The sequence below is a fragment of the Falco rusticolus genome, chromosome 5 (genome assembly GCF_015220075.1).
Source record: "Falco rusticolus isolate bFalRus1 chromosome 5, bFalRus1.pri, whole genome shotgun sequence".
In the NCBI taxonomy this organism is placed as follows: Eukaryota; Metazoa; Chordata; class Aves; order Falconiformes; family Falconidae; genus Falco; species Falco rusticolus.
The window spans coordinates 49,383,111-49,410,566 of NC_051191.1; the positions used below are offsets into that span (position 1 = coordinate 49,383,111).

The 27,456-nt window shown below is 41.1% G+C and overlaps 2 protein-coding genes across 10 annotated transcripts in view; both read left to right on the top strand.

The window, feature by feature from the left end:
• Positions 1–10,908: 10,908 nt before the first annotated feature.
• The window catches only part of POC1B (POC1 centriolar protein B), a 71,932-nt gene continuing 55,384 nt past the window's right edge, over positions 10,909–27,456 (top strand). For 6 of the 9 annotated variants that reach the window (XR_005104309.1, XR_005104310.1, XR_005104308.1 and 3 more), the window contains exons 1-9: positions 10,909–11,040; positions 11,339–11,423; positions 20,257–20,428; positions 21,188–21,367; positions 22,604–22,711; positions 23,625–23,740; positions 24,126–24,259; positions 25,015–25,083; positions 27,226–27,378. Coding sequence is in view for 5 of the 9 variants with exons in the window: in XM_037387826.1 (XP_037243723.1) it covers positions 11,026–11,040; positions 11,339–11,423; positions 20,257–20,428; positions 21,188–21,367; positions 22,604–22,711; positions 23,625–23,740; positions 24,126–24,259; positions 25,015–25,083; positions 27,226–27,378 (1,032 nt within the window). In the remaining 4 variants the exon portion in view is untranslated. The remainder of the gene's footprint in view (positions 11,041–11,338; positions 11,424–20,256; positions 20,429–21,187; positions 21,368–22,603; positions 22,712–23,624; positions 23,741–24,125; positions 24,260–25,014; positions 25,084–27,225; positions 27,379–27,456) is intronic. The other 3 variants (XM_037387823.1, XM_037387824.1, XM_037387827.1) reach the window with 2 other exon arrangements.
• Positions 11,459–16,641, top strand: GALNT4 (polypeptide N-acetylgalactosaminyltransferase 4). Its single transcript, XM_037387821.1, has one exon. It carries the CDS (start codon positions 11,911–11,913, stop codon positions 13,660–13,662), a length of 1,752 nt encoding a protein of 583 aa, XP_037243718.1. The 5' UTR covers positions 11,459–11,910; the 3' UTR covers positions 13,663–16,641.

A 27,456-nucleotide genomic window follows, 5' to 3' on the forward strand; every position in this document is an offset into this window, starting at 1 on the left:
GTTGCATCCTGTTAAATATCTTACAGTCAGCCTTGTCCATTGCTCAGCAAAGCTGTACCTGTTTTGAGCAAACTGCTCTGCCTGGTTGCAGGGGGTTGCAATTGCGTTGCAACTGAGCCTTCCACACAGCAGGACTGTAGTCCATGATGCTGGCTTAGGTTACCTCTGCTCTGCCCCTGTTTTCCTGCAGTGTCCCCTCAGCTGTACCATTTCAACAGCTTCTGTGACATCGTGGTGAACCACACTGGAGCTGCTTCTGGATAAACTGCTGCTGCAGGCTCGTGCTTATTGGATGCTACGGCTGCATGGGCTGTCCTCTGGTCAGCAAAACTCAAGCAGAATTGCATTCCCCTCTGCAGCTCCTAGTACCCCAGGAACTGGAGATGGAGGAAGCAATAGCTAAAACACTGTGCATGAAGGAAGTTAAGTGGAGTTGAAGGGGGAGAGTGGAAAGAAAAGCACAACCAGCAGGAAGTTGCTGAAAGCTTCAGAAGCAAAGCAGGATAGGAGTGACAACAGCAAGCAAAATGAATATATAAGTTGAAAAGGCCGTATCTTAAAGCAGCCTCCTCCAGCCTGAGGCACGAATGTCAGGAGTGCTACAGCTCATACTTTTGCTTGAGCATTTCGGTCATCTTTACCTCGTGTTTTGTTTTGGGGGAGAACCTACTATGATCTGTGCTGTGAATCTGAATACCAAAATTTAATAACCGTTATGGATCATTATATGATTGCACATAACTGATGATAGGTTGGAGGGAGTGTAACGAGACTAGAACACCAACAGTAAGCTGATGTATAAAACTTAATTAGTGCTTTCTATTTAAAATACCAAAATGAAATGTGCCTAACAATTAAGTGGTGTGTCACAGTAAAACATGCCTATCTGCAAGTGTTCATATGCTTTTGGTGAAGACGTGTTTCATGATTGTATTCAATACTATGGCAGGAAAACTTCCTTGCAGCGGAAGTGATCTTGAAGACAGCTGTAGCAAGCACATAGCATTCTTTGCTGATAACCGGGAAATTCAAAGCACACCCTGTCTGTTCTTTAGGTGCAAGAACAAGGGGTTTATCTAACAGCAGGCTGCGTTTTTCAAAACAAATTCTAGTTAAGGATGAATTCTCTTAAACTACAGTGAAAGAAGCCAGCAAACAATTTAAAAGTAAGAATTTGTGCAAAAAGATGCAAGCAGATCACAGAGTAAGTTAGGTGCTATCATCTCTAACAGGCTGCCTTGTGATCATTTGTGGTGTGAAAATACTTCTTAGGTGGCAGCCTCACAGCGTGCTGAAGCAGGGCCTGGTTAGTTCTGACCAGGCAGAAGCCATCAGGGCATGCTTTCTGTGTGACTCCTGCTGCTGCATCTGCAAAAGCTGTGCCACCCAGATGTCCCTTCTTGCTTTAAAAGGGAAGGCGCTTTGACTTCTGTTTTCTCTTCTATAGGGCTCGCAGATTGCAGTGTTACTGCTGTGCTGCAGATCTTTGCTATGAGGCCCTATTGACCGTCCCCACAGCTGGGACCAGTCTCTGTGATACCCTTATGCTAACTGTAAGATGCCCTGTGGAATTGCAACTGGATTGTGGTGGAGATTCTGGGTATAATGTGCCCATACGCAGCAGCCTTGTGATTAGAAGTGTGCAAAATGATAAAAACAAGTATTTTTTGACATGGGAGAATGTTACAAGGAGCCTGAGCACTGCTCTCGCAAACTTGTTTTAACAAAAAAATTGGGGGCATTCTTCCTTGCTCCATTTCATGATATTAAACAGATATCACCTTCTGCTTCTTTCTGCTGTACAGTACATGCATTGTTCAGCCATTCAGAAGTCATCTCTCTTTGAAACAAAACCAGTCATTATGTGAGATGAGCATAAAGTTTCATAATATTAGAGCCCCTGCAAGAATTCTTACAGCAAGTGGACACATGTCCAGCTAGGCATGCATACAGCCTTCCTGCAGCAGAGGAAAGGGAGTTTAAAAAAAGGAGGTGTGGAGCGGGCAAGATATTTGCAGTTTGGACTTTCTACCCCCAAAATGACCCACTGTATGTATGTGCCTTGTCAGTGGAACAGAGCTCATTGGTTAGATTTTTATCATTTCATGAGCAACATTTCAGACGATATAGTTACACTGCTTACTCTTTGAATCAGGCCAGTGTCTAGGTGTCTCATTTATGGTGGCAGCTTTTATACTTGATGCAGGCATGCAGATGGAACAGTGTATCTATTCATTATTAATTAATTAATTAAAAAAATAATTTAAAAGAAAAACCTTCTGAGAGTCTGAAACTGCTAGTACCCCCTTTATCTTTCTGTGTGCATCTGCCAAACAAGTAATGTTCAAGAGAAAATCTATATGGTAGCAGCAGGAAGCATCTGTGGTAGTTTGTCATATCGTGGGTTTGCCAGCTGTCATGTTGGAAAGCTTTTCCTGCCCGAGCAGCCAGTGCTGCAAGAGGAGGGGGGAAAAAAAAAAAAAAAAAAAAAGTACAGATGTCTGCTTTCCTTCTCCAGACAAAGAAGTCCCTGCCCTGGTGTAGCAATGATGAACACAGAATAATCAGAATTTAGGGTTGCCTGTAAAGTGGCAAAAATGTGATCTGTAAGGTTTGTAAGGTTTTCTCTCTCGTGTGTAACCCAGTCTTCTCTGCAACAATCCCGAAAATGAAGCAGCTGCCACTGCTGGTCAGAATCACCTTGCCTTATTCCTGTGCCTCTGGACACCGACCTAAGGGAAACGTGGAATCACGTTCTCTTAGGTTTTTTAATTGTACTAACAAAAATCTAGTTCAGGCCTGGTAAAATAAACTGGTGGTTCAGACCTTAGATACATGCCACAAAGGGGCAGCAGAGGAGAGAGCAATGACATTTCTAATTCAGTGCCCAAGTCATCTCTGAAACGGCCATGAGATACAGAGTCAAGGATCCCTTTTAGAAGATACATGGGTGCGTGGACCTGGAAGACTAGCACCGTGACACTGCTAAGCGAATTCATAGAGCACGCTCTGTGCTAAGCCCCTGAAGTCTCTGATGGCTCAGACCCTGGCCCTACCAAGCATTTAGCAGAAGAAACTAACGCCACAGATAAAACGTGGTTATGTGCACCAGGATGTGGAGTGGAAGACCATCCCTGCTCCACTGCACGTGCTCTTCTGCCTCCTTTTCCATCTCTCTGGATATCATGTTCCCCCTTCTTTGCCACTGTAAACAGGCTTGTTAAACTGGCAGTCATGTGGAGGACCCACAAGATCAATTTGGCCCACTGACCTCCCCCTGTGATTTTTTTAACAGCTACATACTCCTTTCCTCCACTTGTAGCTGCAGGGGGTCAGGCACCATTATGTTCCTTGTTTTCCAGTAATAGTGGCATATTGTTTTTCCTCACTTGTTTCTGAAATAACATTTGTTACCATTTTGCATACTTTGTACGTGGCAGTTCTGGTCATCTGTTTCAAGTGCTTGCTTTAGCTTTTCTGTTGTTCCTTCACTGTTCATTGTTTTTGATATCTTTAGGTGTTTTTTCACCTAGTCCTCCTTGGATAAGTGCAGACAAGCAAGTTTATGAAAGACAGAAAGTGAGGTAATTTCCATTTCCCCCTCCTATCAGCAGCAGAAAAAGCAAATTAGCACAGGAATCATGAAGATTGTCGTTACTGGTTGAGCATGAGGTAGCACCTGTATGCTGATGACACTGGGAAAATTGTCTAAGGGTATGTATATAGCTTGACAACTTCTTTTAAGATAATGTGTTGGCTAAATATTGTCAAAAGAAGCAGTTCCATACTCAGCAGCAAGAGCAAGCTCCAACAGCTTAATGTGTGCCAGTTACCATTGATCTGACCCTGAGAAGAACCAGTTGAATGCACTAAACTGGCAGAACACTAAACCAACTATAAATAAGCAATCACTACACTACACTACTATTCATGTTGATTTAGCTTTCTAAACCACTTCACTCCTAGGTTAGACAACCACTAATGCCACCACGAAAAGAAGGACTGATGATGCCCCTTTTGGCGGCAGCTAACCACCACATTTATTTACGTCTGTTTTGGTACTACAACTAAGTATGAATATGGTACAGAAATGCAAGAAAATTCAAAATTAACACAATTAGAAGCACCTGAAATAAGATAGTCTTAAACTAGCATACTTGGACATACTGTCAATGCACAAACCTTGACACACCTTGCTGATACTGGACTGCCTGTTAAGCGTGTAGTAGTTTTCCTTTTGAAAACAGTCAAGCACGATGTATTACTTTTTTATCATGCCTTATATTCTCTATATCTTCAGTTTAATGGTTGAAAACCTTACCCATAGTTTTAATGTAATCTGGTTTAAAACAAACCATATGAATTTATAAAATACCTACTAATATGAATTCTGCTATGTGCAAATACCAAGTTCCTCATTAACACTCAGCAAATAAATTTACTGCCACCTTTTATTCATAAATTTGTCAGCCAAGCCATAATTTGGTTTCATGGAGTTTGGACTTCAATAAAAGATACACTTTTTTCTAAAATTAAGTAAGCTCCGGTATCAAGAGGTCATTTTTCTAGCTGAATTTCTTATTTTTGTTTCTCTTGGTCCTGTTTATTCCATTCTTTAGTTCATTCTTCTTACCAGATTCTTCAGGTGAAGTGATACATACCTTGTGATACATACAGAAGCAGATACTTCAGCAAGCTAGGCATCTTCATACAACAGTTCACTGTTCATCAACTGTCATGAACTCTTGCAGTTAATATCCACATTATACTAGGTGATGCTGTTGTGAAGCAGTGCTAAATGGAAGATATTTTATAAACACCATTCTATACGGCATCTGCTGAAGTATTAATATATTTGTTATAACCTTTGCTACATTGTACTAAATTCTTCCAAACCTGTTCTAACCCTCATGACTTGGGTAAGACACACAAATTGTTCTTGATTTTAAACACACATTACCAAACAATTTGCTCAAGTAACTTTATTTCAACACATTGAATTTTGCAGCATGACATTTTCTCAGGTATTTTACACAACGGCAAAGAGCCATCGTACTACATATCTATTTAGAAAACCACTGCTTTAAATATTTTTAGAAAAGCTAGATGCAAATACATTGAAATGAAAGTATATTTACCAACATACCCTTGTTGCTGGTAACACAACAAACATTATCGCTATTGATCATCCATAACAACATTAGCAAGGAAAAAAAAAAGAAAAAAAAAAAGAAAAAAAGAGAGAGAGAGAGAAAGATGTTCTTTAAATTTGGAATTGCATGTAGGTATCCAGCCAGTAGTGATGCCACTGCTACAAAACACCATAATAGGATTATCCCAGAAAATGTCATAGTCAAACCAGTCCCTTTATCAGAACAATCAGTGGCTGCAAACACTCTCAGATTCAAATAATGCACATGCATTATAGAGTGCGAGTTATAGTCTGACATTGAAAGTAAGACTAAGAGAGGTCTGCATGCAGCTCAGTGCATGCTCCAGCTGCATATTACTGCATCAGTAGTTTTACTGTGTTGTTTGAGTACTTAGGGAGAAACATTAAAGAATTTAATAACCTGTAGTCATTAGAAAGATATGTATCTTTTATACAAAACCATCTAATTAAAAGGAACAAACAGAAAAAAAACCCCTTTGGATAACACACCCACTTTTATACAAATTCTGATGACTTTAAGACAAGTCTTTTGGGAGAGTAATTGTCACTCAGCTTCTAACCGAGATGGTTGTTTGGTTTAAAGTGCTGGTTTTAAATTATGCAGTTTTCCTTTACATGTTTCCCTTTGGGCACTTTAAATTCTCTTATTTATCCTTCAGTACAAATGCAATCTATACACTGAACAAGGAAAAATCTCAAATATCTGTCAGCTACAACAGCCCTCTGAACATTTTCGTGGCCCTCCTCTGGATCCACTCCAGCAGGTCCATGACTTTCTTCTACTGGAGACCCCAGAGCTGGACGCAGTACTCCATGTGGGGTCTCATGAGAGCAAAGTAGAGGAGGAGATTCACCTCCCTTGCCTGCTGGCCATGTTACTTTTTATGCAGCCCAGGTATGGTTGGCTTTCTGGGCTGCAAGTGCACATTGCTGTCTCCTAGTATCATCAAATTGTAGAATAATTTAGGTTGGAAAAGACCCTTAAGACCATTGAATCCAGTTGTTAAACTGGCACTGACAATTCTACTGCTAAGCCATGTCCCTAAGCACCGCATCTACACATCTTTTAAATACCTCCAGGGCTGGTGACTCAATCACTTCCCTGGGCAGCCTGTTCCAATGGTTGACACCCCTTTCAGCGAAGAAATGTTTCCTAATATCCAGCCTAAATCTCCCCTGGTTCAACTTGAAGCTGTTTTCTCTTGTCCTATGTCCAGCTTTTCATTCACCAGTAGTCCCAAGTTCTCCACAGGGCTGCTTCCAAATCATTCATCCCCCACACTATATTGGTACTGGGGATTGCCCAAAGCCAGGTGCAAGACCTTGCATTTGGCCTTGCTGAACCTTGAGGTTTGCACAGGCCCATTTCTCAAGCCTGTCAAGGTCCCCTGGATGGCATCGCTTCCCTCCATTGTATCAACTGCACCACTCAGTTTGGTGTCACCCACAAACTTGCTGAAGGTGCATTCAATCCCACTTTCTATGTCATTAATGAAGATGTTAAATAGTATTGGTTCCAAAACAGACCCTTGCAGGATACCTCTCATTACTGGTTTCTATTTAGACACTGAACCATTGACTATAACTCTGGATGTGGCCATCCATCCAATTCCTCATCCATCTAATAGTCTGTCCTTCAAATCCATATCACTCCAATTTAGAGGCAAGAATGTTGTGGGGGACTGTATTAAAGACTTTACAGAAGTCCAGGTAGATGACATCAGTTATACTTCCCTTGTCTACTGATGCTGTCACTCCATCAGAGGCGGCCACTAGATTAGTCAGGCATGATTTGCCCTCAGTAAAGCCATGCTGGCTTTCTCTAATCACCTCCTCATCTTCCATAAGCTTCAACTCAACTTCCAGGAGGATCTGTTCCATGATCTTACCAGGCACAGAGGTGAGGCTGACTGCTCAGTAGTTCCCAAGTTCTGGGTGTGATATTCCCTTTTCTCCAGTCACTGGGGACATCGCCTGACTGCTGTGACTTTTCAAATACGACGGAGAATGGCTTAGCAACTACACCTGCCAATTCTCTCAGGATCCCAGGATGTTTCTTAGACTAAACGTAACATCATATATATTCCAAACCATCCTTGCTTTTCAAATCTGTATGTACCTACTTGATATCCTTTTCTTTTCCATTTTCTTATTGCTGTTCACAAACAGAATTTAATGGGATTTTGATAAGAAAATTTCAGCAGAGCCAAAAAAAACCCAACAGTACTCCGCAAGTTACTTTACAGTCTTAATATTTATTTTCATAACCGTTTTGATGTAGGAGAAAAAAAGGTAGGATCAGAGGTTGGAAAGAGGCTGGGAACATAAGGCATAATGGTTCTACAACTGTAAGACAGTCTATAATTAAGTCTCTGTGCCCTGAGACTACATTCTTCTCCTGCATGTAGGTGGACGAATAACAGACACCACGTTGGCAAGGCGTACCTCACGCCCCCCTTTAGCTCCCACAGCACACCACTGCCTGCTTATGTCCCCCTTCTGCCAGGAGCCCGAGGGCCAAAGGCCTCTATGGGGGTCTGAACAGCTTTGCCTCTAACACAGCTGCTCCCAATATGATCCCGTGTAATTAAAGTCAGGGTTCTCCGTTTTATTTTAAAGTAGGATTAACATTCAGTTGAAAGTTCTCATTTTAGATATGACAGAATTTTAGGTGGGCTAGTATATTATATTTGCCCGTTCTGCACATGCATTTTATTACCTCAATTATTATGAAACCATATGTGATCAGTTTAATTTAGACGTACATTGCAACACATGCACAAAGGGTACCAAGTATGTCTATGAGTCCTTGAATTCTACAGATACTTTTACTAGGTCCTTTCCTACAGTGACCATGCAGCCTGCCATGAACCTTGAGTTACAATCTCAAAGTGTTCCTCCATATACACAATTTCTGTTTGGACATATACTACCTTAACTCAGTGCCTGATAAAAAATTAACAGCTGCTGAAACAACAGCCTGGTGAGACATGACATTGAAGATATTTTCTGATGCACTATTTATCATTGTCATCACAGTGCACAACAACTTAATACAGTAGATTGCACTTTTATATCGCAGAACAGTTATTCTCAACCTTAAAAAAACAATGCCAGCTCATAATTGTACTAAATTATTAGGAGTTACAAGAATCTAATTCTAAAAATAAAATCTATGCATGCTAACGATAAAAAATAATCAGCACAAAAACTGTTACCTGCCAGCTTTATAACTACAGTCATTACAGTTAATTATATGTCTGTGGCAAGGGAATACTTTGCTTCCTGTAAGCATTTGGGAGTCTTCAAAACGGCCTCAGGTGAGGAGAAGCAGCAAGGAATAGACTAACTTTGTAAGCCCTACAATCTGAGAAACACTTCTCTAGCGATTTCTAGAAAGAGGGATGCCACCCTCTTTCTCTCAGTAACCGTAGGCCTTCCTTCGCTTTATGCCTCTCACCTGGAACTTTATAATTCAGGAATTTTTCAGGCAGGTACAGATTCCAGTACGTTGCTAGCACCCCAAAATGACTAAAGGATAGCAAGCTGCTGGATGTGTAGCAGCTGTGAAGAAGGCAAAAGGAAAAGGATTCGGTATAACTGGGTATTGTCATTTAGCTCAGCCTGTAAATAAAATAACATGTGCTTTGGTCCACTGGGATTTAAGGACCCTCCAGAATACATTTGAACCTGAGAACACAAGGTACCAGAAACACTGAGATATCATAATACACAACTACAGCAGCACAGAGGGTAGTTTCTCATTCAAAAGAAAAGGAAAGAGAGCACGGCATAACTTCAGATCACTCAAAGTTTGGTACTAAACCTGCTTCCCAGAGGGATAGGACCTAAACGTAGTTTGGCTGTCTCCTGCTGGGAGGCATCATTCACAGCTGATAAACCCTAGGAGAAAGAGGATAGCTGGAAAAGCAGTTGAGAAACAGCTGGAAGCCTTCAATAGTGTCAGAGGCCAAGTAAATTTAACCAATTAACTCACTGTTCCCGCACAGTGGTAGAATGTGGGACATTTAAGTCTTTACCATTACCAACTTCTTTTAATGTTACATTTCACTTTGTGATAACTAAACCATGGAAGGTAACACAAAGGGACGGGTGAGTCAGCTGTTTAGAAAACAAACGCAACCCAAACCAAACCCAAAAACCTAAATCAAGGCAAGAACAAATAATGACATAAAACTGCAGCTTTCATTAGGTCGAAGTTAAAGTCAGCATGTCCTGTCCCACCACTTCTTTTTAAAAACTTTTATGTGAAGCTGTAAAGGCAAGTTATCAGCCTGTATAACATCAGTGTTAAGGAGTGGCTCGCAGCTTTTCATGGAAACCCCACATGCATGTGATAATCCTGCTTTTTTCAGGATTTTTGAATTATTATTTTAAATGTGCATTTCATGGTTAAACACAATTGATTAGGAACTATTCTAAAACTGACAAATCTTACAAGTTGGCCTAATTATTAACCTGATTCTGTAGATGTAAAAGTTCAGTATCAGATGAAACTCTGTAAAATGCAGACTGGATTTTTAAAGAAGGGTAATTGCAGTGTAAGTTACTTCTTCATGAAGACTTGCATATTGAATGACAGTTTTGCTGTCGCAGCCCTCGCTTTTTCTAATTGATGCCAATCCTCTTGTTACCAGCATGGCTATTGCAGCAGTGTTTTCCCAGGGAGATAGGTTCCCTTGCCTAGCTCACCATGAAGCTGCACGAACATTCACAGCACTAACATCAACATTTCTGTGTAGGGCTTTTGTAAACTTTTTCTTAAAAAATAAAAAAATAAAATAAAAAGAAAGTAGCTGTACTTTTTTAGAGCATTAAGGGACTGTTTAAAGCCAACTCTGTAACATACAAACACAACCATTGACCTGGAAATCTAGAAAGATTAACAGCCTAAGAAACAACTGGGGAAAAAAGAAGCCAAACTGCCCAAGATAGCTTAACACAAAATCGGCCTGAGGCGCTAAACAGAGTTATCCTGCGCCAGTTCATGGGTCACAGATTCGAGGTAGCATGGGCCCGACCTTCCGCTAGCTTTGAAGATTTTGCTTTCTCAGCTTTGCTGTCGGCTGGCCTGGAACACCCGTCAGCAGGCAGCGCCCGCCGACCCGGAAGAACGCGCCCCGGCTAGAGGCGGCTCCGGGCACCCGCCCTGCGCTGCGCGGCCGGGCAGCGCCTCACGCCCCCGCGGCCCCCGGCGGCCCTGAGGGGCAGAGCGCCGCGCTGGCAGCGGGCAGGGGCACCAGCCCAGCACCGGGGGGCCCCGCACAGGCCGACAGGGGGAGACCATGGTTTGGGGGTTGTTTTAACGAATAAACCCCAGGTCGAGTTTCCCGCCTCCGGCCGCAGCGCCCGGCCCGCACCAGGCCCACCGGGCCGGACCCCCGCGGCAGCTCAGCCCCTTCCGAGCACGAGCCGCCGCGTCCCAGCCAACGGGCGGACTGGGAAACACCGGGCAGCAGCTTTAACGGGCCGGGCCGGGCCCGACCGAGCAGGACGGGGCAGGGCGCTTCGCTCCCCGGCCGCTGAACCCGGACCCGGATCCCGCCACGGAACACCCGCACAGGGCGGGGAAGGCGCGGCCCGCCGGATCGCTGGCCGGGTGGCGTGGGCGGCGCTGCGCCTTTAAGAGGGAGTCGAGCACCTACACGATCAATGGGCCGCTCTGCGGCCCCGCCCCCGCGGGGCAGCCGGCGAATGGGCCGATTGAAACACGCAACGTTGGCGCCGCGGATGGGCTCGGGGCTCGGCCGGCCGCGCCTGGAGCGCGGGGGGTTTGACGGGCCGCCGCGCCGCTCCGGCAGCCGCCGTTGCCGCGGCGCCCCGCTCCGCCCATGGCCTCCGCGCTGGTAAGGGCCGGCCCCGGCCCTGGCCCCGACCCCAGGCAGCCAGGGCGGCACTCTGGCGGGAAGGCGAGCTGCGGCTGCCGGCCGGCGAGCGGGTGCCGCGGCCGGCGGATGTCGCCCGGCTCCAAGGGCTGCGCGGCTGCAGCCGGTGCGGCTGCCGCAGCCGCCGGTGGGAGCGCTGGGGGTGCGGGGCCCTCCGGCCCCCGTTACCCCGCCGCGTGCGGGACGTCAGCGGCTCCCGAGGGGGCGGGCGGGTGGGGGGCCCCGGGCGGACCCTGACGGTGCGCACCCTCTCCCCCAGGAGGACCCCGTCCTGATCCGGCCTTTCCGAGGCCACAGAGCGGCCGTCACGGGCGTCGCCTTCAACGCGGACGCCACTGGGCTGGGTGAGTGCGGGGGGCCGGGCGCCGTTTGCTTTCCGGGCGGGGCGGCTGCTCCCCGCCCCGCTCCCCCGGCAGCCGGCGGAGCCGCCGGGCGCGTCCGGGCGCGGAGGCGGGGCGGGACCCCGCGCCGGCCGGGCGGGCCGAGGAGTCTCTGCCCCTTCCTTAAGCGACAACTTTTTGAGCAAACCACAAGGCGGGAGGAGGGGTTTGTCCCGCGGCGAGCGGGGAGGAGGAGGAGGAGGAAGTAAGTGAGGGGAGCGCCGAGGCCGGAGGGGCGGGGGGCTGCTCCGTGCCGCCGCTGCCGCCCCGCTGCCCCCGCGGCCCCCGGGAAGCCGCCGGGCCCGCCACGGAGGGTCTGGCTGCAACTCCGCCGCTTCCCGAGCCCGCAGCTGGCAGCGCCCGCAGCCCGCTCCGTCCCGGCGGCGCGGCGGGCGGCCGGTAGCGGCTCGCGGAGCTCCTCTCTGCCAGTAGCTGCTTTTAGTCGGCTGCGATGAGGATCCGTCTGGCGAGAAGATGGACGTGGGTCCGCAAAAGCTGTGTGTTTCTCGGCTTCTTGATGATCGCTTACTTTGCGGTCGAGCTGTCGGTTTCTTCCTTCGGTGCCTCCCTCGCCGGGGAGAGCATCAGCAAAGGGAAATGGGAGAGGCGCTTTTCTGACGGTGCAGAAGAAGCTGTGGATTTGGCTCGTCCAGTTTATGACAAATCCCCGCCTGATCCCTATGCCCCAGGAGAATGGGGTAAGGCTTCTCGCCTGCAGCTGGGCCCTGAGGAAAAGAAACAGGAAGAAGAGCTGATTGAGAAGTATGCAATTAATATTTATTTGAGTGATAAAATCTCTCTCCATCGGCACATTGAAGATAATCGACTGAGTGGCTGTAAAACTAAATCTTATGACTACAGAAGGCTGCCCACGACGTCTGTTGTAATTGCTTTTTACAATGAAGCCTGGTCGACATTGCTGCGGACGATACATAGCGTTCTTGAAACATCACCCTCAGTACTTCTAAAAGAAATTATACTGGTGGATGACTTGAGTGATAAAGTGTATTTGAAGGCTGAACTTGAAAAATACATAAGCAGTCTGAAAAGAGTTCGTTTGATAAGAACCAACAAACGAGAAGGATTGGTCCGTGCACGCTTAATTGGCGCTACCTTTGCTACTGGTGATGTCCTCACGTTTCTAGACTGTCACTGTGAATGTGTTTCTGGCTGGCTGGAACCACTGCTCGAGAGGATTGCTGAGAATGAGACTGTTATTGTTTGTCCTGTCATTGACACCATTGACTGGAAAACATTTGAATACTACATGCAAACAGCAGAGCCCATGATTGGGGGGTTTGACTGGCGGCTGACATTCCAGTGGCACTCGGTGCCTAAACATGAACGTCTCAGGCGCAAATCTGAAACTGACCCAATCAGATCCCCAACTATGGCTGGTGGCTTGTTTGCTGTCAGCAAGAAGTATTTTGAGTACCTGGGCACCTACGATACAGGAATGGATGTTTGGGGAGGGGAGAACTTAGAATTATCATTTAGGGTTTGGCAGTGTGGAGGCATGTTGGAAATTCATCCGTGCTCCCATGTAGGCCATGTGTTTCCAAAGCGTGCACCCTATGCCAGACCAAATTTCCTTCAGAACACAGCACGTGCTGCTGAGGTGTGGATGGATGAGTACAAGGAGCACTTTTACAACAGAAATCCTTCAGCAAGGAAAGAAAACTATGGAGATATTTCTGAAAGGAAGATACTAAGAGAGCGTTTGAAATGCAAGAGTTTTAACTGGTATTTAAAAAACGTATTTGCCGAGTTGCATGTACCAGAAGATCGTCCTGGCTGGCATGGTGCTATCCGCAGTGCAGGAATAGCTTCAGAATGCCTCGACTATGTCTTACCAGAACATCATCCTACTGGGGCTCACCTTTCTCTCTTTGGATGTCATGGTCAGGGAGGCAATCAATTTTTTGAATACACATCAAATAAAGAGATTAGATTTAACTCAGTGACTGAGCTGTGTGCTGAAGTCCCTGAGCATGAAGACTTCATAGGTATGAGGAGATGCCCAAAAGATGGATCTCCTACCCCTGAAATTATTATATGGCATTTCAAAGAAGATGGGACTATTTATCATCCTCATTCAGGAAAGTGCCTTACTGCTTATCGTACAACTGAGGGGCGTGCTGATGTGCAAATGAGAACTTGTAATGCTGCAGATAAAAATCAGATTTGGAAATTTGAGAAATAATCACTGCTGGTAGTACAAATTGAATGGACTGTAATCTCCAAGGTTTTTAAATGTGTGAGCAGATAGCAATGTTGGATTGTATACCTTGGGATGTCTTCTGATGTGTCTGTAGTGGTGGAGAAACTGTATCTGCTGTGGTGAACTGTATGGAAAGCAAAAGTAAATAATGGGGTTTAGTTTCTAAAATGTTCAGTACAGATCTAATGCCTTTTACTTTTGTAACATTTTGATCCATTGTTTTCTGACTTTGGTCTGTCTTGATTATGGTAAAGCAAAGGCTTTTGAGTGGACTGAGGAGGGATTTTTTTTGTTTTTTCTTTAAAAGAAAAATTATACACATTATCTTCCAGGGTTAATGTTACGTGAAAGTGAAGAGTCTTTCCTTACAGAAGTGAAAGTTAAGGTTCTTTCAGTAGAATTAACTGACCTATGTTGCGGCTATATTATAACATATGTATCTAACACCTTTCAGTAATGCTACAGTAACTTGTGATTGAGTCAACATTGATGGGGAAAGCTGAATCTTAAGCCTTGTAATATTCTGCAGGTTTTTTGGAATTTACATGCTCTTAAAGGTTTCAGGGTGACAGCCAGCTCTCTTACATTGAAGAAAAGGAAGGTTTTTTAGTAGATAGGCTTTGGCACTGCTTTGCACTTTTGTGCCTGTTCTGGAAAAACTTACCTCATGAGGCTGAGTCAGGAGCTTTCGTGGGTTTGGAGAAGAATATGGTAGCAGTGGACATGCTGGTGGTGCCACAAGTGGGGAGAAATAGGGATGGCTACAAGTAAGAATTCTATTTAAAGATAATGAAGAAGGAAAGAAAGCACAAAGCTGCATTATCTGCTGCTGTTTCTTAGGTATATATTTAATATTATGTTGCTTTTCCATGTTGAGCCTGGCATCCTAGGGACACATACCTTATGTGACTATACCATGTATCTATTTTTGGAGGGGGTCTGTCAGCAGGGTAGAGGAAGGAGACACAGAGGCAAACTTGGGTTGTTTTGTTTTGCATTCTGCATTTTGGCAATGGTTGGCATGCATCAGCCCTAGGCAGAGTTTAAATAATGCAGTGTATTCTGCCTCTGTCTAGTCACAACAGTACCACAGGAGACCTCGGGTAAGGCTGTGAAGCTGCAGTTCCTGAAGTGAGGTGAGTTGAAAAGGCAGTTTGGAGGAGAACAAGATTTGTTGGTTAAGTGGTTCACAGACAAATTTAGAATGTTTTCTGTATCCTGTTATGCTGAGTTTTGAAGAGTATTGATTCTTGACGTGTGTCATTAATCTGCTTTGAGCGTGATTATAGACAATAGATGTGATATGTGTAGCGTACTTGAAAAAAATCTTGTGTTTAGTATCTGTGTTTTTTAGCTTTATATGGTTTAGGTTGAACACTTATCTTAATGTTTCAGGCATTCCAGCTTTTTTGATTACTTTCACTGAAGTGATAAATGTTCTTCATTAACCACAGTGTAGTAATTCTTGACGTGGGGCTGGTAGGTAGGAACTGGAGCTAGTGAGTGAGGAATAAGAATCTGGACACTTGAGGAATGTGGTAGGTGTGCATTTGCTGCAGTAGGTAGAAGGGTTAAAAGGGAGCAAGTGAGACCCTGAAATAACTGAAGATTTGCCAAAAATAAAGCAAAAGTAAATTAAGGTATATTCTTGAATCCTGGTGATTTTAAAGCGTTGAGAGGTTTGGGTGGAAGCAGGCTAAGAGAGAAGGGGAACAGAAAAAAAAAATTTGGAGCTGGGGTTGTAGTGTTGAATCATGCTAAAAGTGCTTGCCACTGTGTGGCGTGGGTTGTTTTAAGTCTAACTTATTTTTAGGAGGTTACTTGCAATTTGAATTTTTTCTTTTTTCTTTTTTTTTTTTTTAATGTTCCCTAGGCTATTTTTTAATCTTTATCTTTTTTAACAAAGGGAACTTCTTTACTATATAAGGGAGACATTCCTGAAAAATTCCATTCCACTCTGCAGCAAGGAATTGTTTTGTGGACCTACAAGTTATGAACCATTTATCAAATTTTAAAAGATAGCCAGTCATTATGTGCTGGAGCAATAAATTACATAAAATATGTGCTTTTTTGAAAAGCTTGCTGTAGACTGTTGCGTTCAATAGAAATGACAGGAAAAAGGCCTGTGTTCTCCTACATAAGCAGGAGCATAAGTTGTGTGTGCAATGCATGTTTCCTCAGATGAAAGTAATTTAATGGTGTGAATATAGACTATGCAACTTTTATACAATTAACTTTTTTAACACTTGGCAAAAACTGCCTTTCATATAAAGAACTACCTTCATGTTAAAACTGACATTCACAGTGTTCCTTATCTACTTCAGCAATAAGTCGAAGTGAATCTGCCTCTTAAAGTTGGAAAAGTTATTCTGTATGTATGTATTTCAACCCTTCCTCCTCCCCACCACCTCCCATTCTATTTTTGTGATTATTTAAAAATTAAAAGGGGGGGGGGGGGGAAGCAAATGTGAGTAACCTGGCATTAAAAAAATATATTTACATTTCTTCCCAATGGCAATAAAAAATGGGGGGAGGCGAAGGAAAGAGGAGGGACTAGAGAAGGAGAAAGAAACGAAAACAAAAAACCCTTGCCATTTAAAGTTCCACTAGTTTTGATGTAAGTTGCAGCAATTCTACAGAAATACTCCAATCTGGTTGTTTTTCAGTGTGTACAGATTTTTGGAAAATCTGAAATTTGGAATGATTTTTCTATCCTGTTAGACTTTGAAAATTTGGGGAACACTTCTATATATATTTTAAACTACTGATTTTAAGTGACTTAAAAGAAATTGAATGTAAACTTAACACTGAATAAATGTGGGAGGGCTTCGGGGTTTCTTTGAAAAAATAAAATCCAGAATGTTAATTAAATGTGGGCTAGTGTGCTGACTCTTTCCAATTCTCTTCCTGTTGTTTAAGTACATACAGTATACAATAAAAACTGCCATGAGCTTGAACTTACAGGAGTTGTTAGAAGTTCCTTGTAATTTATCCATTGTTCTTAGAATTCCAGATTGGCTCTCTTGACAGAGGTTCAATTAATAATTGTTTTCGCTCAAGCAGGAGATCCTGCAAATCACTGTTAAATGTGTTTGTATGGTGACGTTCACCTTATCTCAGTGAGATTTGCAGGGTTCCTGTAAAGTGTGTGCGTTTGGTGGTGGTGGTTGAATATTCACGCACATCATGCGCACAGCCTTGTACCCCATCTGACCTGTAATTCTTGCACTGAGGTGAATGCTAGGGATGCTTTGGTATTTTGGGAGGGGAAAAGGATGACCACGAGGTGCATCTAGTTGTCGAAGTCTGGCTGAGCATGTCTCTTCTAATCTTGGCACAGCTTTCTTAGAGTGGTGCCTGTGGTATTGTGGGAAACGGGAGTGTAATGGTATTTCCATGTTGTGGCAACTTGTGTCTTCATATATATGTGTGTATATGTGAAAATTAATACCGTCAACATTCACAGCATATAAGTTGAACTTTTTCCCATTGCAGATACCATAACAAAATTTTTGTGGCATATGTAAAACCCAAATACTGGTTTAGGGAACTGTAGCAGTGTGGTTTGTAAATCTGGCCTTTGTGTAAGGCCTTTATTCTTGAGTGTTTAATTCTGATACGATTCATCACTAGAAAAACAAATTACCTTGTAATGGGTCAGTTGTACTTGGGTGTGTACAGAAAGCAGTGAAGCTTAAAAAAAAAGGCACTGAGTTTACAAACTGGACTAAATTAAATATTGGAATCAGCTCTGAGTGAATTTTCAGCTTCTTTCTAGTTATATTTTGCAGTTGATCAAACAATTTCATTACTACAGCAAGGACAGATTTTGTTCTTCACCTCTACACATGCTTCTGGTTATGTTGTGTTTTCTCTGAGGAGCATATGCAACAGACCTATTTGTGGTACAGCCCATCCTTAAGACTTCTTCTGAACCTTCTGTGTTTCTTTTGTTTCAGTTCCAATACTTTGGAGCTCTGTTGTGGGCCATTTACTGGTGGTTTGGTAGTTGAAAGTCAGACTGTAGGATGCTGGCAATACTTAGCAAGTGCTGACAGAATGCATCAGCTGGGTCTGGTCTGCGTTGCTGTAGGACCTCATGTGTAATCTGTCCTGCAAGGTTCTTGCTCCCCTCCTTTTGAACACTTAAATGTGTGGATAACATGACCTTGAGGGGAGAAAAATGCATAAAGGATTAAGAAGCAATCCTTAAGATAGTGTACTTGAGTAAATTCGAGAAGCAATGTTATAAAGTAGGCAAAATCCCTTAAAATGGAATAAAAGGAGAAATAGAGAAGTTTATTTGATAATATTAATAGTATGTTTTTAATGTATAAAACTATTTTTAAGATTAGTATTGATAATGGAAATTATTACTGGCAACCTTGTTACCCTATAGACTCTTCTATTTAGTGCCTGTGGTTAGCCGAGATAAAATATTTAGTGTTACAGCAAAATGCTTGTGTGTTAGCCATATGCACTAAAATTTATTTGAGCCTGCTTGAGCAGGGAATAGCTTGGCTTGACTGAGGCTTGCCAATGGTAAAGGGACCTGGTTTCCTTGGCAGGATAGACTCTAAAGTTGAATATAGATTTGGAGGTTTGGCTTCGAGTTCCTTTGTCTAGGCCTGTCTTGTGCTGTTCAAATATAGAGTCACATCAGCCTGTGTGCCTTGGGAAAACGGTTCTGCAGTAGGTCTGTCATTACTCACCCTTTGCTGTGCAGGTCCTGAAGCTCTCTCTGTCACCCCTGGGATGGTGTCAGCTGGGCTGGAGCTCCAGTGTTGGAGATAATAATAGCCTTTGAGTGTCATGGTAATGAGCAGGTGACTTCAAGGGAGAAAACTACCTAAGGTTGGAGAGAAAATGGTGTGTGAGCATAGGCAACAGGGAGTCCAGAGGGGGTGCTTGTGGGTGTCCCAGGGGAAAGAGAACTTCAGGTCACTGCTTGCGTCTCATTAACCTTGGGATAACCCGTCTGTGAGAGAGCAAGCTACAAGAAACCAGGCTTTGAATTCATTGTACTGTCATCTTTTAAAATATTTCCTTCAGGTTTTAAAACTGAAAGCCAAGAGGGCTGGTATTACACAGCCTTTGTGCAGTTCATAAAGTACCACAGGTACTTCGGTAGTTCCTGCATTATTTGTTTCAGAAGCCATCAATCTTGTCTGTTCCACATTTCCAGCCTGATGCCTTCAAATTCTATTTTAGCTTACATTTCACTTTTTCCTTGCTGTTTTATGCTGCTCTAGGTCATGTTTTTCTGAATCAAAGGGGAAAAAGAAATCATTCAAGTACCATTAGAAAAAGCCTGCTGTAAAATAGAGTTCTGAAAAGCTGGTGGGGGGAAAGCAGCCTGTACTTCTGTGTCAAATTTAGGTCTATTGATACAGGCTTAGGGGTAGTCTGGTCCCACATCTTTTACCAGAAGCTACACTTCTGGGAGTAAAAATGATATCTCTGGCCAAATCCCTAAGGAGAGTTAAATATCTAACATTTTGTTGGAGGCTTGTCTTGACCCATATGCCAATGAACAAACACCATTCCTTTGTTCTATGTTGGTGCCTTAAAGAGGTTGGGAAAAGAGCTATCCTTTTTATGCTCTCTTCAACTTGCAGGAGGCCCCTGTTTTAACTCTTCCTCCCTTTCTGTGCTAGGGCTTGGAATTTTATAACTGAGAGGTGGGAGTGTGAATCCCTTGTTTTTATTTATGTCCTGCATGCTAGCACTTAACAGAGATGAAGATAATAGGGGCACAGGAATATCACACTTGTCAGTTTAATTCAACTGCTCATTGCTTTTGCTGGTTATAGCTTCCTGAAAATGATCAAGCTCTTGTAAAAGCTATGTTTGCCTTCTCAAATGTAGATAGTCCACCTGTAAAGTGACTGTAAAAAACCCAAAAACTAAAAAACCAAACCAAAACAAAAAAACAACAAACAAAAAACCCACACCCAACCATGCTCTTTCTGTTATCAGGCTGGCAACTTTACGTTGTGTTTTGAACTACACAAATGTTAGTATTAAAAAATTGGTACTCAGGATTGTAGAACTATCATATTTGGTTATTCACTTTAGCATAGATATCTGAAATGGTACAACTGATATCTTTAGTTTAAGTTGGCTTGTCTTTTCAGAGCTAAGCATTTGATGCTTGAAACAAATTCCATCTTGGAGGTCAAAGTGAGATCACTGAAGAGTTTGTCTCTTGTTCGTAGTATTTGGTAATGCCAATTCTGAATTCATACTTAATGATATGTGCATGATGTTCGGCTTTGGATTTTTTATTCTATATCTTTAAAGTTCTTGCAATCCAGTTTGATTAATATGTAGGAGAGCTACCTGTTAAGAATTATCCTTTACTCCTCCCAGTCTTCTGATGTCCTTCCAAAAGCCTGGTGTTGGCATTGCTGGCTGCCAGACGTTGTGCTCAGGCTGAGTATCCATTAAAACCCAATAACTGCTCCCTCCCACTAATACCCAGTAAGTTCACTGGTGAATCCAAATCCATAGTCATTGGCTCTGATTTTTCTAGTAACAGCCAGCAGACTCATAATATCTTTTATTTCTTGCCAGCTACCTCTTCTTTGGATAGGTTTCTTATGGTGTGGAAGCTGAAGACACAGTGCAGAGCTTACAAATTTATAGGCCATGTGGAAGCTGTGACCAGTGTACAGTTCTCTCCAGATGGGCAGCTACTCGCTTCAGCTTCTCAAGATCGTACTGTCAGACTATGGATTCCTTGCATGTGAGTACAACTGGATGATGTTTGGCAATGTGAATATTGGAAAAGAGAAATTTTCTCTTTTCTTCCCATATCCCTGGGCTTTGATAGAAACAGAGATTGGGGAGCACAAACAACATGGTTCTTTATTGTGTTACTTTGTTCTTTACTGAATATTCTGTAGTTTCAAAAGAAAAATATAGCTATTTCAAGGTCATAATTTCATGTGTGTAGGACTTTATAGCTTGGTAGTGTTTCTGTGGCTTAAAGGATATATTTCTTTTAATAAGGATTGCATGGCTGCACTTCATTTTAATGAAACCAGTGCTGAAGGAAACAAAAAAATAGCTTTTTTTTTTAAAAAAAAAAATTAATTGACTTGCCTTTTTAGATTGTTCTTAAGTAGTGGTGATCATGAGCTATTCCAAATGATCTTAGAAAGACTGGTTTTACTTTAACTTTTGAAGATTTTGTAGATTACTGTATCAAAAATTAGAATAAATCCTCTTTCAAATACTGTATGGAAGCTAATGCTGCTAGTTAATTGCACTGTTCTGTAAATTTGGTCATATTAAATACAGTTGCTTTAAAGTTTATTATTCTAATAATTCAAATAAGACAAAAAATGTTGGCAGCACTGAGATTTAGCCTGTATACCTTGGTTTTTCATTTGGATAAGATTCCAAATATGGTAACTTTGAGTTTTATGGGGTTTTAAACTTTGATTAATATAAATATGTTTTGTATCTTGGTTTTTGGGTTTGGTTCCTTCTCTGCCCTCAGTCATGGAGAATCATCGATACTGAAAGGTCATACAGCATCTGTTCGTAGCGTGAACTTCTCGCATGATGGCCACTTTCTAGTTTCAGCATCCAATGATAAATCAATAAAAATATGGAGTGTTCACCGTCCGCGCCTTTTGTTTTCCCTATTCCAGCATACTCATTGGGTTCGCTGTGCCAAGTAAGTGTTCCTTTTGTTTTCTTTGTAAAGAAGCAGAATGCCTAACAAAGTTTGGGGTTTTTTTATTTATTTCCCAGGGCAGAACTAAGAGAAGAAAAATCTGTGGAAGGATAAATGATGATCTATCACTAAATTTTAATAGAAAAGCTTGCTCTGTGTCAATATGTGTACATATTAAATCTGTTGCTGGGAGTTAATTTTTTTACTTTGAAGGACAAATAAGGTCTTTATATTTATTTTCAGTCAGTATCCTGTCTCTCCCCAGTCTTGTATGTTGTTGTGCTGTATTAACATATTTCACAGCATTCACTTGTTTCTACATTTATTATACATGGTAGGGGGTTTCTCAACCTTTTTTGGAACAACAGTGACAGAAAATAATGGTCATGAGTCAAAATTAATTAGGCTTATGTAATTGGAAAAGGTAAAAGAAACGGCCTTTGTACTGCAAGTTAAGATTTGCACTCTATAAAGGCAGGGCAGCTCTTCAAAGACAAGAAAAGATTGTTCTTTGCTGACTTTTTTTTTTTTTTTTCCCCTCCACATTAATGGAAAATCTGCAGCTAAGAGAGGCCTGGTTTAAACCTCCTGAGAAAGAAATTTAACACTGGTGAAATGTAGAGCCCTATAAAGTTCCAAAGTATCTGATCGCTGAAAAGGAAAATAAAAGCTTTAGAAAATTGTATGTGATAGTTCTTGAACAGTGTTTTAATGTCCTTGTGAAGTTGGTCAATGTGAGAAATAGTAATGATTGGTGATACTAAAGACAAATCAATTTTCCTGTTTAAAAACATAGTCTGCAAGTCTAGGAATAATCATGAATGTTTTGCTGACAGTTGGTAAGTCTAGAGAGAATTCGCAGGAGAATATATATGTAGGTTAAATTGAACACAAAGTTCTACTGTGCCCTCTTTGTCTTTTTGCCTATAGTTTTCTATAATAATCTCTTTGACATCTGAAGTGGCAGCCTTAGGCTGCTGTTACTCCCCCTCCCACCTTGCTTATGGCTCTGTTTTTAATTGTAGTTGATTGTGAAATGGAAGGGGGAGGAGTGAGGGGAAAATCTTTTCAATTTTATTATTCACTAAAAAATATGATAAATTCAAATGTCCTTTGAATGTTAAACATTTTAATTTGAAACAGGCTTTCTCAGTTCTGTTGTTTTGGTACTTCTGTCTTTAATGCTAAGCTACGTAGTATCAGTTATTTGGTAATATATACACTTGCATGTTCCAGATTTTCACCTGATGGAAGACTAATAGCATCTTGCAGTGAGGATAAATCTGTTAAGATCTGGGATACAAGAAATAAAACTTGTATTGATAGCTTCTTAGATTATGGAGGGTAAGTGTTACTAGAAAAAAGGAGAAATGTAAATTTGTAATTTTAATGAGATTATATTCATGTTTTGTGGTATTAACATCTATATATGTTGTATCTGAAAATAGATCAAACTTCTACCACCTATGTAAATGAAAATAATCCATATCATGTTTTTCTAAAGAGGTTAACTGGCTGCAGTTATCCAACTGTTTTTCACCAGTCAAGAAATAAGCCGGAGGAAAGTGAGATTGTTCTTGGATTTTTGATAATTTTCATGTTTCCCCTCCGTTTTGACAATGCTATCTGATATTGGATGCTTCAACAAGAAGAGAAGTTTAAGAATTCTCTACTTGTTGATGAAAACAATGGTCTGTTAGCTTCAGTGACCTGCCTTGTTTAGGTTTAGAAAAGACTTGCTTTTACTTATCTGCAGTTTTATTAAACATCTTGAAACCAGAGTTTTAATTAACAAATGCAATGGAATATTAATCTTGTATATGTGCTTTGCTAATTTCATGGCTGCCTTCTCTGTCCTTTTTCCAAGCTAAAAGGTTGTTACAGCTAGATACTATGTTCTTAGAGAAAATTATTTTACTTGCTGCTTTCAAACTCTTTGCAACACTTCTTTCTAGGAACTTTTCCTCCAACACTAACTGAAGGTTTGAGTCAGGACAATTATAGTATCTTTTTAACAACAGCCGGATTATACAGTCTGTTTTGTCATGCACATCTTCTTTTCTTATGCTTATTTCAGTTGTTTCAAATACCTTATTTGAGTGCATACATAATTGTGGATTCCAGACAAGTTTGTGGCAACTCAGTATTAGTATTGTGGGCTTTATATATATATATATCTATATCTATGTATACACATGTATACCCAAATATTTCTATGGAAACACATAATCAATCTATTTTCATTAATTATATTTAGATTTGCAAATTTTGTGGATTTCAATCCAAGTGGTACGTGTATAGCTTCTGCAGGTTCCAATCATACAGTGAAACTGTGGGATATTCGAATGAACAAGCTACTGCAGCATTACAAAGGTAAAAAAAAAAAGTAGTTGTATTTGCTTTAGAACAGAGCTCTTTGCAACAAAATGTGATTTATTTAGATTATATGATTTCATTCTTTACTGGGGAAAGCGGACAAATAGGTCATATTGGCAATTAGGAAGTAATCTTTTTGTAGTCTAACAGCCCTAAAAATCTAATTTGATTCCTGCTTATTTCTTTGCAATGCTTCTCTTAATTTTTAGAATAGAACTAAGCAAATACTTTGGAGAGTCTGCTATGCTCCAGTACCTTGGTTGTTTTTGCCTTAAACGAAGTAGGTTGTTATTTGGGAAGTAGGAAAGAGTGAAGACATAAAGTGTACGTCTTCTGTTAGTAGATATCTACAGTCTTTTGATATTGTCTTCTGTAAATTTAGTTCACAGAGCAGGCGTTAATTGCGTATCATTCCATCCTTCTGGTAACTATCTCATCACTGCTTCTACTGATGGTACTCTTAAGATTTTGGATCTCTTAGAAGGAAGACTTATTTACACTCTTCATGGACATAAGGTATACACAATAATCCTATTTAAATGAAAACCTTCATAGATTATTCAGTGTCTTTTCAAATGGAAAGTAACATTTATGCCACTGTGTCTTGTGTCTTGCAACTTGCAGATAAACTTGAGTGGACAGCAAAGTGTTCTGTTAATACATCTTGTCGCAAGTGCATAAGGAAATGCATCAGTTTTACCTATGACCATGCAGTTACCTGTCAATATTGTAGGCATGCTTAATGTAATAGATAGCTATGAATTAATTAATAATTCCACTCTCTTGATTGTAAAAATCGATTATTTGGCACATTAGGGTTTTTTGTCTATTGAAAAATAGTGCTTTCGAAGGAGGGAGAAGCTTATAGAAGGTAACTTTCATGAAGATTAGCAGACATTTACTGCCTTTCCTCTTAATGCAAAACAAACCCTACTTTTGATAATGAATCACTCAAACACATTGTCTTGAGTAATGTAATAGATATTTGATAATTTTTCATTGCAGAGTTGAAGCATAAATTCTAAGGAAAATGCCATTATTTTCCTAGTATTGATTGTAGTAATTGTAATGCAGCATTTTACGAAGATGTGCAATACAAGCTTTTCAATCAAGTTGTTTTGCAAAAATTTAAATACAGTTAAGATCTTTATTTTATTAAAATTGAAAAATCTATTCATATTAGATAACATAAGTGTGTTTATCTTTGCATTAAAATACCATTATTACAGTAGTAGTGTAATTTTACTGTATGCTAATTTTTTTTCTTTCAGGGACCTGTACTTTCTGTAGCTTTTTCAAAAGGTGGTGAAAAATTTGCCTCAGGTGGAGCAGATGCTCAGGTATTGTCTTTTTGAACTACATGTCTTAATGTTTGTTACAGTGGATGTGAGTTAAATATAGCATATTACTGTTACATACCACTTACGGTATGCTGACATGCATTCTATCTAGTTGTGTGTTATACAGAATTTCAATCGGATGTCATGATATGAAGACCACAGTACTAGCCACTTCTGTGTTAGGAATTAAAATAAAGGAATGCTTTTAAATAGAAATATTTTAATTGTCAATTCGGTGTCAACAAAGTAGTTGTGTCGCAACTAGTATTAATGCCTACACTCTCCATTAGGTTTTCACTTGTTCTAAAGTCACTACTTCATTATTGTAAGAATTAAGTTGTACTACTACTGTACTTCGCTAATTTACATTGGTGAAACAGCAAAGTACTAGACTTCATATAGGGAAGAGTTGTTTGAGCATTTAAAACAAAAATGTTATTTTAAATTAGACGTTGTGTCTGGTGACTGCCTTGATGTAAAAGGAAATACTTCCTTAGGAAATAACTGTTTTTCTTGGGTAGCGCATAGTTGCTTTTACACAGTTTGCATTGCAGTTGAGATACTCAAGGCATGTGTGGATGTTTCCATGTTGGTTTTACTCTTATTAACTTTGTTGTCTGTAATGATGAAGCTGCAGTGGCATGGCCTTCTACTTTAAAGCAAAATAAAACATATTTAGAGCTCAAGCAGCTCAAATGCTCACCACTGTTGACAAGTCCTACTTCTGCTGCCTCCTGCTACCCTTGTTTACACTCTGCTGAGCCAATCTGAATTGCTAAACCAACAGAAAATTAGCCTGAACACATGGGGAAAAGCCACATGAAAAATGTGAATAACTTTTTGCTGGATTGGATGATGGCGGTAATGGAACTACACAGCTGAAAAGAGGAGGGAGAGAAAGCAGGAACTCCCTCTTACAACACAGTGGGCTGCTGTGAATCAATTAATCTAACATCTAATTGTCCCACAAGTGCCGGGTTCTGAGGCAGGTTTATATAGTTTGTACTGAGATCCATGCATCCCACTTTCACTGTTACTAATGTCTGAGTTGGTTTGGGGTCTGTCTTTATTGGTGCACTGTGTGTCCCGGTGCATATTTAGGGTCTTCCATTCAACAGAGTCACAGAAGATGTTGAACCTGAAATGAAGTTGTAATAATGCAGCTGTTTAGGAATATATTAAAAATATTACTCAGTCTGCTTGGAATTTCTGTGATCAAATCTGATTTGTGCTGCTTCTGTATAGTATATAAATTTCTGAAAAATACTTCTAACACTTGTCAGAAATAATTTTGGCTGGACAAGCAGGTAATATTAACTCAGATCATGGTCTCCATCTTTGTTGCATCTAATTTAAGGAGCAGCTAAAAATCAACATAGGACTTTCGGAAACTGCCGTCTTCTAAGTGTTTTGAACTTCTTTTTTCATTTTCTTTTTTCCCTTAGTGCTTAAAATAACAAAGGCAACACATCATCTACATTTACGCAAACTTAATTAAATTACTTAAATGTACAATTGCTCTGTGACACGAGAGAGAAACCTTGTCTCTTATAATTTGGTTTTCTGGTCTATCCATAAGGCTGGATAGACTACTTTCTGCTGTCTTACTTCTGCATTCTGCTACCTTACTTCTGCATTTGATCATTGTGTGATGGTTGTGTATTGTTTCTACCATGAATGTAATTGGACAAGGACAAAGAAAACAGATTCCTGTTGCTCAAACACTGGAACAGGTGCTTTAGAGTTCTGTGGAGCTCTGTAATTTCTCTTATCCCCTCAAACTTTCTCATTTGACCTGCAAGCCTTCATAGGGGACAGAAATTTGATAGTATATGACCCCTTGATTTGGCAGAAAAATAACAGTACAGTCCAGTGGGATGGAGTTTGCTTTCTTTTATGATTATTGAGACATCTTTTAAGAGGTTGGTTTTGGTTTTTTGTAAATAGATTGAACCGCATCTATTAGACTTGAAGTACAAGATACTCTGGGGAAGTGCCTGTGTTGTAGCGGAGATCAGGCTAAGTGATGACAGCAAGCTCATTCTGATGTCATGATCTATTTGTAATAACAGACTTCACTGAACAGTTGTTTTCGGCACTGAATAGGCTTCAAGTAGTTGGTGATATGATGGCTTCTTACAGGTATTACTGTGGAAAACCAACTTTGATTCATTTGATTATAAAGAAGTTCTTGAACACCACATTAGAAGAACACATATTGATGAGCCTCCTCATCTTCTTGATATTTACCCAAGGTCACCTCATCTCCATGATGAAAAACTTCAGTCAGTTGAGGTGAGTGCATCAGGTACTCTAATATAGGAAACCAGAAGCTTCTGTAAACACTGTCTGTCTAGCATTTATAGTTAAATC

Coding starts and splice junctions, on each gene's coding strand:
- GALNT4 (XM_037387821.1), top strand. CDS start 11,911: ATGAGGATCCGTCTGGCGAGAAGATGGACGTGGGTCCGCAAAAGCTGT.